General features: G+C 41.1%; 1 protein-coding gene across 8 annotated transcripts in view; it reads left to right on the plus strand.

Annotated features, from left to right (window-relative positions):
* TENM3 (teneurin transmembrane protein 3) overlaps nt 1–13,814 on the plus strand; it is a 456,764-nt gene that overhangs the window by 261,739 nt on the left and 181,211 nt on the right. For 5 of the 8 annotated variants that reach the window (XM_019534649.1, XM_019534650.1, XM_019534651.1 and 2 more), the window contains one exon: nt 3,233–3,325. The exons of the other annotated variants lie outside the window; for them this stretch is intronic. In XM_019534649.1, coding sequence (XP_019390194.1) covers nt 3,233–3,325 — 93 coding nt within the window. The remainder of the gene's footprint in view (nt 1–3,232; nt 3,326–13,814) is intronic. 8 annotated transcript variants of the gene reach the window in all.

The raw sequence follows: 13,814 nt of genomic DNA on the forward strand, positions 1-13,814 counted from the left end.
CCCGAGCACCACCAGGAGTGACCAGGAATAACGGTCACAAGCTGGCAGAGGGTAGATTTAGGCTAGATATCAGGAGGCACTACTTCACGGTCAGGGCGGCTAGGGTCTGGAACCAACTTCAAGAGAAGTGGTGCAGGCACCTACCCTGGGGGTTTTTAAGAGGAGGTTAGATGAACATCTTGCTGGGGTCGTTTGACCCCAGTAATCTTTCCTGCCATGCCAGGGGGTCAGACTAGATGATCTGCTCAGGTCCCTTCCGACCCTAGAAACTATGAAACTATGAAACTATTTTTCAAGCTTTGTTTGGGGACTTTTAAGCCCTAAATTCCTTAGTTAAATTTGTGAGCATGAGGAAATCCCCACCTCCAGTCTAGGATTTCAGCTCTGAGAATGTAGATTTTGAATAAACTTATGTTAAGGTATTTCTAAATCAAAAAAGAGTAGTTTTGCCTTCTGTTTAGCTGAATTTACGATGTGAGATTGTAATTGGATAGCAAAGATGGAAACGTATTTTGCTTGATAGACCGTGAACTACATTCTCAGCACTCATTCAGGTCAAGGAACTAAATACAATGTTTATAGTTTTATGCTAATGTTGCATTGGGTTTTTTTCCCCTCAGTTTCCAACTATAATTAAAACAATAAGTAGGAACATTATACTGTATTATCACATCACTAATCTGGCTAACTTTTCTCTGGCAAAGGAAACAGTAATTGCTGAAGAAATAATTAATAACTGCCACATACCTCAACATCTTGGAAACAATAAAAGCACTAAAATATCTAAAAGGGGAAAGTGATAAAAAAGGATTGTATAGATGTATTGTGTTAAAAGCAGTCAGGAAACTAGACCACAACTTTATTTAAGAATGCGAAGGTTGTAGGAACTGTTCACCCATGATGAAACATTTGTACTATGGGACAATAATGTGATTTTATCAGGGTGATATCCAGTGAAACCAGTACCTTTTAATATTGATTAAGATACTGAGAAAAGACTTGTTAATCGTTTCAGAGGGAATTTTAAATCAATTTGCATAAAGGCTGATTGCCTCCAAAAAGTACTGTGTTCTGAAGTGCGAAAGCCTTAAGTCTCTAAAACAGAAGTAGTTTATATGCTCTATCCAGTAACAGTATTTCAGTCAGATTCATTATCGCCTCCAACAGACAGCTTTTTAGTTCAGTTTGGGCTGGCCCAAATTCAGTGAACTGTGTTCATGCTTTGCCCCAGAGAAAGGATGGTTCAGATTATAGGTTACAAGCAAGTTTATAGGTTACTTGGGCAACTTGAGTTCATTCTACTCCATATTTCTTGTGAGTTTGAGAAAATCCCTCAGTTTCCCTGTGTCACAGTTCCCCACGTGTAAGACTGGGGAAGTAGTCCTTCACCTACTACACAGGACTTAAAGGAGCTAATTACATAATCTTAAAGGTGGATCAGAATTTTTAGCAATTAAAAAAAAATCACATTTTCTCTGTCATAGAGCTCTGACGAGCATTCATTCAGTCAGACACTCACTAAGCTGTTGCATTTGAGTCCCATTGTTTTGGGCCCACATGCTCTTATGTTTCCCCTGGTGTGGTAGTCTGCTGCACTTTCTCCAACATATCACAGATGTCTGGCACACAAGTTCCTTGTCTGTTACTTGTAATGGAAATACAGCGTCATGACCCAACTGTCTTACATCCCTGGAACAAGTGCTGATCTCCCAGACTCCACAGTGTCTTAAACGTACCCTTCCCAGAGCTCCAGTCTCAGCTCTGTACAGGCATTCAGTTTCTACTGGGAGGATTGCTGTTTTCATGGTGGAAACCAAAAGTGTGCAGACATTTCAGCTTTTTCTTCTGCAGCAAAAATGACAGCTCTAGGAAAAAAATAACTTGACAACAGCCATGTACAAATTCCTCCCAGGACAGTTTCTTCTGGGAGATTGACCATGTGTACACTTCCCTTTGGTTTAACTTTGAAGGACTGGGAGGAATGGAGTAGGGGAAAGGCTCCTGTGCCATCCAGGGGAGAGGAAGTGGTTGCAGACTGAATGTAGACAGGAGGGGAGGAGCAGCCACAACTGATCCCTGCCTGCTTCTCATTCTGGAGTTACCAGTATGAGAAGTGGGCAAGGATTTTGTTACACCACTGCCTCCACTTGGCTGCTGTGCATTAGGAGCCAAGCACAGAGACCAGTGCTGCCCCCTGCCTGCTTCCCCTCCCCTCCCTGCAGGCAAGCCAGGCTTTGGAAGCCTTTCCTAGCTACCGGTCCTGTGGAATTTAAATCCACTGTTCAGAAGAACAAGGAGTGTAGCGAGGGGAGGGAAAGCCAACAGAGCCTGGGAAAAGCCTCCCCAAACCCAGCTCCTGGACCTGCCAGCTTCTAAATCAATGCCCTCAGCTAGGAGGCAGGGGATTCCAGGGGAAGCTGATCAGGCTGGTAATTGCACTCAGCTAGGGTAATGAAGCAAAGCCCCTGCCTGCTCCCAATACCAGAGTCCCAAGTGTATGGAATGAGTGAGGACTTTGCCCCATTGCTCTCTCTGCTTGGCTCCTGAGCACAGAGTCAAGGACAAGAGGCAGTGCTGCGAGCCCCCTGCTTGCTTCACACACAGGAGTCCCTGGTAGAGGTGGACAGAGGGCTGTGCGAAGCTTCAGTCACTGATTCGATTCAGTGGAGATTCAGCCGGATTCAGTGGCTGAATCTCCGAATCCAAATTGACTCAGAAAACGCTCTAATCTCTTTCTCTTAACCAGGATCGCTCCAGTCTGAGGAAGGCCCAGGAAGCTGGGGCGAGAAGGTGGTTGTAGACTGAATGTCTATACGGCTTCTCTTCTTGGAATCATTCTGCAGTTAGACACGAACGTTTGTATGCATCCCTCATTGAGACTCTGGGCTTGCAGTTCATAACTTGAGAGACTCATAGCAGTTCAGACAGATGTGTGGTTTTGCATATTTACCTTCCTCCTTCCCCTCTGCACCCCTCCTTCCAACCCCAATTTCAGACTTGGAAACTGATTTGCCACCAGCAGTAGCCAACTTCTCATTCAAGTCAGAACATCCCTTGTTAGCATCCACAAGTCAAAATGGAGTTTGCAGTCTGATAATAAACAGATAGACAAATAGAGTCCTCAATAGTTATTCATAAGCTAAACCTATACAGATTTAGCAAAAAAATCCCACCCTTGAATTTGAAATGTTCACTCTAATGCCCTGTTTTTGTATCTTATCTCTGTGTGTAGAAAATTAGGAAATCAAGCAGTCCTTGCAAATGGTCATGACAACCGTATAGAGATGGATGTGTTTTCTCCAACATATCACGATAGCAGTTATGGGTATGTTACTCTAAGTGTTCATATGATGCTAGCTGCTGACACAGAAGAAAAAAATTACTTCAAAATCTGATTAAATGAGACCTTTTGAGACCTTTTGGTCAATCTTTAGCATCTGTGTTTAAAATTACATTATTACATTTAAAAATATTTCTCTTGTAAAAATAAAAGTATGTTGCTGTATGAATGACAAATTTTGTGAGTTTATATTTACAGAACAAAAATATAACTGAATTTGTGCTAGTTCTTTAGGGCCTGGAGCCATGAACTTTCTCACAAAATATGTATGTGAGTAAAGATGTGCAGTATTCTATCCTTAATTTGTAAATTTTTATATTTAATTCATGTTTATTAGATAACTATGAATATTATTCCAATTTAAGCATAGATCAACTAGAAAGAGCCTCTAGTACTAAACATTCTATTTTTTATCATAAGTTTTTATAGAGATTAGTGTGAAATCTACACTGCTGATAAATATATGCCTAGTAATAAAGAATTCCATGCCAGCAAACCAGTCAATTTATAATGTTAAAATAAAATTTTATTTTGTTTAACACTTCCATATTTACTTAACTTTCTATATTAATGCACTCCTTCTATTTGGACTACATTTCTGTAATACTGACCATTTTTATCATAATATTTAATATTGTAAATTCAGACCCACAAAGAGAATACCTGACCAAACAATATAGCTTTTGATTAACTCAGCCTCTTTGGATAGTAAACTCTAGAAGTGTACTGTTTGCTTCATTGTCCTTTCATTAATGGTTAAAATGAAAACTCTTGCGTTATGACTTGGATACCCTAACTTCTGCTGTGTATCATTTTATTCTGAAAAAATTCTCATTGCAGTTAATGACACTGTGCAAGACAAAGTATCGAGTAATAGAAATATAGGATTAGAAGGACCTCCAGAGTCATCTAGTCTAAGCCCCTTGAATACAACCTCTTTAACAACTCTTGACATTCTCAGTCAGACACAGATTAAAACTTGGTAAGATAAATTTAGATAACTAATGCTTTTCATCAAATTTGAAGAGACTGCAAAAAAAATAAATCTCTAGATTTTTTATTTTTTAAAAGCTAAACGTAAGCATACTGTAAGAAAACAAAAAACCCACAATTGTTGTTCCCTCTAGATCAATTACCACAATTCTGATTCAGATGCATAATTGCTAACTAGTAGACTTAATAGAATCACACAGATCCATATTATGTATGTTTGTAATGGGACCACCAAATGCATGCATTTTGCCAAATGAACCACATTATGTGAAATTACTGTTAACTGATACTAATTCAGGTAACACAGCAATGAAATTTATCTTATTTGTAAGCTTTTTGTTTTTAAAATTACGCTAGCAGGGATCATCTCCTGGTGTGAAAGTTGTCCAAAGATAATAGCACATCAGTTCAAAAGCATAATAGATTTGAGAGTACAACATGCTATCAGCATGAAGATGCAGTTTATCAACCTCACTAACATACTGTGTCACAGCTAGAATCATTATATATTTGTTCTTTTGTTTTCATGTATTACGTACGTTATAATATGCTGTTTCTTCAGGATTGCTTATCTTTGCTCTTTTTATTTGGCTCATAAAGAGCCCATTAATATAATAAATTTGAAATAATAGTAAAAGGAGATCTTCAGAAGTGAACATTACAACAATTCATATGCCTAAACCTTAGTCATTTCTTTATATGATTTAAAGCTTAAGCACAGTGCATTATCATAAGACATTCTGATAAGGCATTTTGTTGATATGTGCATTTTTCTTTACGTGAAGCAAGTTATTCGAAATCTTGCATATATATATTAGTTCTTATCACTGATTATCTTGAAAAATCAGCTACCCTATTTTTGTGTGACAGCTTATTCATTCTCTTTAACTTACTTAATCTGATACGTATTTCCACAAACTATCTAGATGAAAAATTAACATGTGCGAAATTAATAGGTCAGACAGTAATGGCAGGAGAACCATTTCCATCTTCACCTGTTTGGGTTGGGTTAGAATTTTTGTCATTTATGTTGGGTTAGAATTTTGGATACCTTTACTTTTTGGCTGAAATTTTCCTACTGTATCTAAAAGTGACTTTTTTGTACTTGTTTTAACCAAGGAGAATTTGTTCAAAAAAGTTATGTCATTTTTGCATATGAAGGAATTGTGGGGAAATTTCATATTGCTGTATGTGCAGCTGGTAATGCTACTTATTAAGGTTGCCCAACACTTCCCATTATAAGTGCCTGATTTCTGCAGCTTAAGGCCATGAACAGGCATTAATTTCTAGTGGAGGAAACTTTTGAGAAATCTCTCCTGCTAGAAATCTTTCCGGCAGAGGGAGCAATACAGGTGTCTAGCCTATGGTTCCTATCTCTCTTGCTCTCTGAGTCTTCCCCAGACTGGTGATCAGTCTGGGGAAGGCTGCTCCACTCCATCTGGTCCCAAAGAACAGGAGGAGCAGAGGGAAACCACCATCCATCCACTCCCTAGACTGGGGACCCTTGTAAGGCTGTTTTTAATTTAAATTTAATTAAATTAAATTTTTAATTTAAACCCAGCAGCCACAGCCCTGCATATATGGCTGCGGGTGCAGGGTTTTGCGAGTGTTATGCCATGTGACACCTTGACATTTAAAAGCCAGCACTTGCAGGCACCCACCGTCCCCGTTCCCCGGGGGTGGAGGGAGCAAGGGACAAAGCCCCTACTCTGTCCTGTTTCCTAAACCAGGCAATTTATGGCTTGAGGAAGAAGAGGGGAGCAATGCCCCACTCTTCCCCTCTCTTCTGAAACTGGTCTGGGGGAGCAGTGATGCAAAGCCCCAACCCTGAGGTGGTCCTCACTGTTCCCCCCCACCCAAAGCAGACCCAGAGGGGAACATGCAAGGTTGTTACCCCAGGGAGAGATTGAATAAATACTTGTACAATTATCACTTCTACCAGAAGAGAAATTCTCCCTGGTAGAAATGTCATGCCTGTACATGGCCTAAGACTTCAGAAGATTTTGAGTGTTTCTGCTGAAATCTTCCATAATGGTCAACTGCCCTGGCCTGAATTTTTGTATTCTTGATTTATTTTTAAATTTCACCACAATTATGCAGTCATTTCCAAGAAAAAGGACAGGGAAACACAGTGTTTTTCCTATTTAAAATCTCTTGTAGCATTTCCTTTCAGACCTAGTAGTTCTTCTGTATGTGAGAACAAGGTCTTAGAGTTAATCTAAGAGTAACCTTTGTTTTAGGAATGTGCTTTTAGTCATGCCTGTGAGGAAAAAATTATCAAATTTGGACAAGTTATAAGCCATTGAAAAAATGCATGTTTGCATTGCCTAGTTGAGACTTGCCAGAAGCTTACAGCTAAATTCCCCAGAGGATGTGTTCCAAAATGAGTTTGCTCGAACCCAAAACTGAGAAGGACTTTCCCTGCAGCTGCAGTTCCTCATTATCCAAACTATTCTGGGTCCAGGTCAGGGCATCATAACTGAAATGAGGGAGCCTATCTATTTGTTCTCAACATCCCTCTTCTCTACAGGTGCTCAGGTAGCATGAAAAAGAGGCCACCCAATTCAAATGCAGAGATAAGAGCCACAGATAGCAAGGACTGAAGGCAGTAGAATGGGGTTGAAGATGTGAGATTGAAGCTTTGGAAGCAGAAGCAAGAAACTAGGATTTGTTGGGACAAACTGAGACTGCTAGGGAAAGGAGGTACAGACTGCTTGGGCAAGGGGTTTGTGAACTAGAGATTAGAGGAGACTGGGGATTAGCTCAACAAGAGGACTGAGAACAAGTGGAAAGAGGGGTATGGATGGAGAATTGTGACTGGCTGGGCAGAGACTGAGAAAAGGAACCATGTGGAGTTGATGGGAAGGGCAGAGCACTGAGGTTAGACACGGAGAACTGAAACCAATAGAAGTGAGAAAAAAAGATTGACTTGAGATTAGTAAATTCTGAGGTGGAGTGAAAGGGAGTCAGATTGGGATGAGGCGGTAAACTGTAGAACCTATGATTGGCTGGACGAGTAGTCTGGGGAAAATGAACTGGGAGCGGGGGAAGAACCGGAAAGAATGATCAAGGAAGTGAATGGGAGGAGGACAGAAAACTTGGAGCAATGCAGGGCAGTCTGGTTATGGAAGTCCAGAGTGAAAAACTAGATGTGAATGGGCAAGAAGACCAGAGTGGCAAGACTGGAAGGCAGTAAAATGCTTAAGGACTCACTAGAGTCTAGGAATAGGTAAGCAGAGAGACTGGACTAATGTTGGTTTGTATAGAACAGCGGTTCCCAGTCTGTGCCATGGGTACCACCAGTGGTACGCAGCCAACCTGTCAGTGGTACACGTTAACAGATTTATTATAATTAATTTATATGACAAAAATTTACTGGTTGTACTCAAGGCTGAACTGAAAAATGAGCTGGTGGTACTTAAGGTTGTATCGTTTTAAATTGGTGGTGTGCAATCTGTCAGAGTTTGAGAACCGCTGGTATAGAAGATGAGAACCTGCTGTACAGTCAAATGGCAGAGGTCTGTGTAGTGCAACTAAAGCCCTTTCCCCTGCTCTTAGGAAGTGACCCCAAGGAGGAGGCCTGCTCCTTATGACTCCCCCTTAAGTCATAATCAAGACCACTTAAGAAATTGTCAGTGTGGCATTCACAAAATATTTCTCTTGACCCATTCAATGATATGCTAGAGCCCAATAGGTTTTGCAGATCAAATTACTGATATTCTGATACATACAGCCCCTGAAGGGTTAGCATATGGCCCACAGGCTTCTGGCATGGCCCATTCTCCTCCCTCCTCTCTCCCCTCCCCCTGCACTGTTGCTCATACCATGGCAACTAGGTTCTTTAAGCAATCCTGCACACCTCTGTCTTTTACTTCCTGCCCTCACTCATGGGAGGAGGCTGCATATGTGGCAGGGAGGGCTAGAGTGTTTGTGTTGCGCATGCAGTAGAAGCGGGAGCTGGGCCGTGTATAGAAAAGGTAGGTGTTAGACTGTGTGCACTGACAGGGGCGGGTGGCCAAGAGCAGAGGGGGGAGCTGCACATGCAGCAGGGTGGCAGGTGTGTTCTGGGAGAGAAGCAGACACAACAGAACTAACACAGCAGAGCTTCTCTCCCAGATACCTAAGGAAGGGTACTTTGGTACCCAAAAGCTTGCCTATGTCTATCCCAACCATGCAGTTAAAGATATCACCCACAAGAATTCTTACCTCTTGCATATTTCCTGGACCATCACAACAACAACATCCCTTGAACATTAGAATTCAGAGCCATCTGTTCTCCAAAATTTTACAGTGCAGATCTTGATGGACAATACAATGCAGTGTGCTATATTAACAAGAAGGGAGGGGAGGGGGCATTCATTCCTTCCGTCTTTGGAATCCATTAAACTCTGAATGTAGTGTCATAAAGATGAGATAACCCTAATGACTTTATACCATCTTCTTTTTCAACCTCTTTCCAGAATGCTTTTTCCTTCATCTCATTCTAAATACAGTCTTCCCAGTTGCTGTCATTTTAGCCAAGAGTGAGTGAGCTTCAAGCACTTATGTCTGACTCTCCTACACAATGTTTTATAGGGATAAAGTGAAGTTGAAATATTGCCCTGACCTCATTCTTAAGGTGCCTTGCATCTGAATTGATCAATCAATTTGCCTGTCTTATTTCTGAAGCCTCATGCTGCCTCAGGAGAGAAGAAGTTAAACCCCCTGAATGTTTCCAGAGCCTTTACTTTTACTACATTAACAGAACCAGACTTTTTTAGATTGTGTCCTCATTCACTTCTGGCTATAGTTGGGCATTCCAAAGGCCAAGCCATCTCATTACAAAGAACACATAAGTAGAAACACAGTAGATTTCTCCAGGCAACCAGAAAAGAGAGAGACGCTTTCCTAATGAATATCAAGGCTCACTCTACCGAAGTACAAGGTACATCCTCTTTCTGCTTCAATATTGTGCCAGATTATAAAACATGCAATGCAGTGTCATGGAGTGATCCACGGACTTTAAGCATTATCCATTAGATCTCATTGCCATGGTAGATGCTAAGTTTGGGAGAATACTGCTATGATCACTATCCCACTGATCTAGAGGTTAATGCCCTCTCCCACCAGCTGGAGTGGGTGCTTCTGGTCTGATGTTTAGCATGAGATCTGCACTGATGCATGCCCAAAGAACAGCCATTACTTGCCCTGTAGAGCTGATTCTATAAGATGCTGTTATCAGTGTCAGTCCTACCACATGTTCTCCATCCCTACCACTGTCATCCTCTGCTAAAGTAGGCTTTGAATTGACACAAAGGAAGATAGGGTCACAGACCCTCCATCCTTTATGCACTAACACCTTAGGACCTTGAGGTAAATGCACAGCCCCAACATATACTGTTCTTCAAAAGACTCTTGATTTCACCCATGTAGAATGGGATTCCTGCTAGCTTCAACTTCTCTAAGAGCTGCAGTTACCCTGTGGTAACAGCTCTTTCTCCATGAGCTGACAGGTTCATTCTTCTACTTGCTAAAGTTCACAGATTATTATTGCTGTGGAATTTCAGTCTGCTTACAGCTTGCAGGCGGAGCCAGACCTATCAGTCACTGACAGGAAAGGAAGCCTTACCCCAGAAATTTCTTCCAGTTTTTATCTGCCTCCACAAAGACCAGTAGCATAGCAGGTAAAGTAGGTCTACCACAGACGTTTTCTTGGGGGAGCGATTTAAATCATTTTTTCAAAATTCTGTTCAACATTTTGACTCAGTAATTTATAATTCCCAACCTTGTTTACACACTGCAGAGAGCAAATGATGGTGACAAAAGGATCAGAGGCAAAAGGAAAACTTATGTCTCCTGTTTCACCACTTTATTGAGTTATCTGTTTAGAGAATTCAACCTACTCTGGACCGGTTTCACTTCATAGCACAGTCTGGGTGGGGAAGGGGGATCCAGGCAATATTGCATGGAAAGTCTCTCACCAGTCTTCCCGTCATCACCATGAGTTCTATAGTGACAAGTACAACAGGTGGACAGTGGTTCCCATAGCCACACTTGACTGCAGAGGTCAGATGGCTTCTTCTCCCTGTGCCTTTTCACGAAATGCAGGGCAGTGGGAATACCGGGGCCCCTGCCAGTTCCAAAACTGAAGTAAAGGTGTTTTGGGTCCAGCCTTCTCCCACTATTACCACCTCCATAACAAGTTTCACCAGTAATTGCTACTAATCACTCAAACTGAGCTTCTTGGGATATTAGACCATTCTGTCCCATGAGTTTTGCAAGCAGTAAAGAGAGAGAATTTCTGCAGAGTCAGCCTTGAACCCTACGCTAGTACTTTCTTTGAGAGCAAGCAGAAAGACTGGCTTGTTTGAGGAGCTCACTCCAAAAATGCTTCAAGTAGTTATCTCTGATCCCAGTTTGCTTTTACCTCTTAATCAGGATTATGAACTCACAGAGGGAAAATAAATATAATCAGTGCTTGTTCCCTCACTTACTTTCTTGGAGTGTAGCACAGCCGCTCTTCTTCACAAAGTGAAACATGTTTGTTAATTCTTAATGCTCGTGTATGGACAAATGCACATTATAAGCACATTATAAAAGAGAGGAAGAAGAGCTGCCACATGTCAACAATTACAGTCTCATGGTTATGTCTGCATAGTCATGTAGTAATCCAAATTAAATAAATGGCCCAGACCTTGAATGAAATTGTCAAATTTGGAGCAATCTTGTTGCACTTCATTACTACAGAATCATGCAGATCTAACAGTTGCATCATAAACATCTTACACTGGTATCTTGATATTGAAAAATGCCATATCTGATTCTACCCTTTGGTTTCTTCACTTATTGTCACAGAACACAATCAATACCACAAAGGCCAGACAACAGCTGTGCTGGTTCTTTTGGATACATGTGTGTGGATGCACACACGCACAAAATAATCTTCCTCCTAGCATCTAACAAGTCGGCTGTCACCTATGGAAACTTATGCTTCTCTGAATGAGTTACTCTTATGTGCCATCGTGTTCTACCTTCTTCCTTCTTAGAAAAGGAAGGTCAGATCTCCAAATCAGAAGTGTAAATTGGATCATAAATCAATGAGGAGGTTGGACAGTCCTGTAGATAAGCTAGAGTAGTATATCTTTTCCCTTGCTCCCTGTGAGGATTTAAGGTAGCAGGGGGTTTCTTGGTATGCCTAAAGAAATAGGAAAGTATCAGGCTGTTTTCACCACCTTCCACCTTGGGCTGTCATTCCTGGCTGCCTCTTTGTGTGAGTCATGTTCCTAACTTCTGTAGCCAGTTGCAACTGGCAGTGGAGTGATGAACCAGCAGAAGCTAGGTGTGGAAAAATAAGCAAGTAATCAGCTGACTAATAGTCCATGATTTCTTTCTTCCTAGTACCCATAACTTCCAATTTATGAAGCCAGAAGGTTCCCAAATGTACATGAGTTCAAACTCAAATGGGTGTCATTACAGACAAAGGAGGGCTCCATCTGAAAAATCCAGATAAGTTCCTGATAGAGATTTATCTGTGTATTCCCACAGACACTTCCTTTTTTGCATGTGGATGGCAGTTTTTTTCTCTAGAATTGATCAGTACCATTTGATCTGACAAGAGCTCCTGGAGTTCTTCAAGATTATGGCAGCATTAACACTGACGTCAAGTAGCTTTTATATCTTCCTGGACTATTTGTCTGATCAGAGCTTTGTGCAAGGAGAAAACGAAAACAAACATGCAAAGTGACGTTGTTTCTGGAGTGGCTTGGATTTCTGATAAACATAGGCATATGGTGCCATGGAAGTTAGTCATGAGCCTGTGCTCAGGACGAATACTACCAGCTAGAAGGTTCATTTTTAAAGACTATTAACAGAAGATGAAGGCAGGCATAAAGGAAAATAAGTGCTATCCAAGAAACAAAGCTGTTATTGGAGTTCTTATTGGAGCCTGTTGGGAAGAGCTGGTCTCATGCTTCAGTAAACCAGAGTTCATATAAAACGTGTTTGATAATTTGTGATATCCTTTCCGCATCTCCTATAATGTCAGTTGGCAGAGATAAATTTTCCCATCCCATCTGGTTCTTCAACTGGGAATAGAGAATCAGATTTATTGCCATGATCTACCCATTAGCAAGCCAGGCAGAGCAATCCCCATGTTAGTTCCCAGCTGAGGATCATGAATTGATTCAGATCCAATATGAATCCAAAAGAGAGAGAGCCCAGCGTCCACCAGCCAGAACACAGTGATTAATTTGTATCTCAAATCCCTGTTTTTTCTCTGAATAACAGATGTGCTCTAATTGTGACAATTAGGCCCCACCTACACGTTACACTTACGATGTGATTAACCAGTGAATGGTGTCTTAAATTGTGACTGAGGTACACTTTCAATTAATTAATAGCATGATAAAAGAAGGCATAGGATGCTGCCACAGCTGCACGCTCTGTCAGCTGCAGGCCTCCAAACTGTGAGAGCTTGCTACTTGTGATCCTGGGCTCCCCCTGCACTGGCAATAAGGCATGATTGGATCTCAAGCTGGATCCCACAATCACACCTCCTTCCATGAATGTGTGGCATTGGTCACACATCAGATCCTATCCTGCCTTTACCTGAACATCTGGAGGTGCACTAAATATGTCTGAGTGAATTTTCATAAATAAACAGGTCAACCGTACCCCAGAAGTCTCTCTGTTCAGCCAGGTAAGGAAGAAACAGACACCCGGGCTTCCATGGAAAAAGCCTGGAGTGAGTTAAAGAAACCTACACCCAGAAATATTCACATTCATAAGTCAGTTTTAGCGATGATGATTGATCTCTGCATCTGGAAACAGAAAATAAAGTATTCTGTTGCCTTTTCTGTGTTAGTACCTAACACACGAGATAGTGAATGATCTGTCTCAAAGCTGGGAAACATTATATATGTCTTGTCTAGTGCTTCCTCAGACCATATGACAGTTAGGAAGAAGAGTGTTGTAATACTCTGTTTCTGTCTGAAAAAGCCATCTTTTCAGGCTTGATTAACCTAAAGACTAAGTCCATTGTTTTTCACAGGAGAGGCCTGATATTTCAAAAATGAAATCTCCATGCTGGCTCAAATAGGTTCGAAATCAACACTTAAATTAAGGGATTAAGGGTTCTACTGGCTAGTATTTTAACCATCCTGTTCAACAAGTAAGGCATGTTCTTCTAGAAGGAAGTGTGATGTGAACATATAAAAGAGCCTAGGCAAAGAGGTGTAGTATCTTTAATAAAATATTAATGACAAGTTCAAGAAATAACATTTTTGTTACAAATCTCAATATTATGTGCATTCTTAGAGCAGCAACCTTTATCTCAGCTCTACACTCAGTAGAACAGGCCTTGGAACCATATTCTGATCCTAACAGGACTACCTAGATTGCACCTTTTATGGGCAGTCTGTAAAGTAGACCTTCTGATATCTATTATCTCCAAACATACGAGTTTTTTGAAGTAGGAACTTCCTTCCTAAAACACTGTATTTTA

The sequence above is a fragment of the Crocodylus porosus genome, unplaced genomic scaffold (genome assembly GCF_001723895.1).
Source record: "Crocodylus porosus isolate Cpor-Errol unplaced genomic scaffold, CroPor_comp1, whole genome shotgun sequence".
NCBI lineage: Eukaryota > Metazoa > Chordata > Crocodylia > Crocodylidae > Crocodylus > Crocodylus porosus.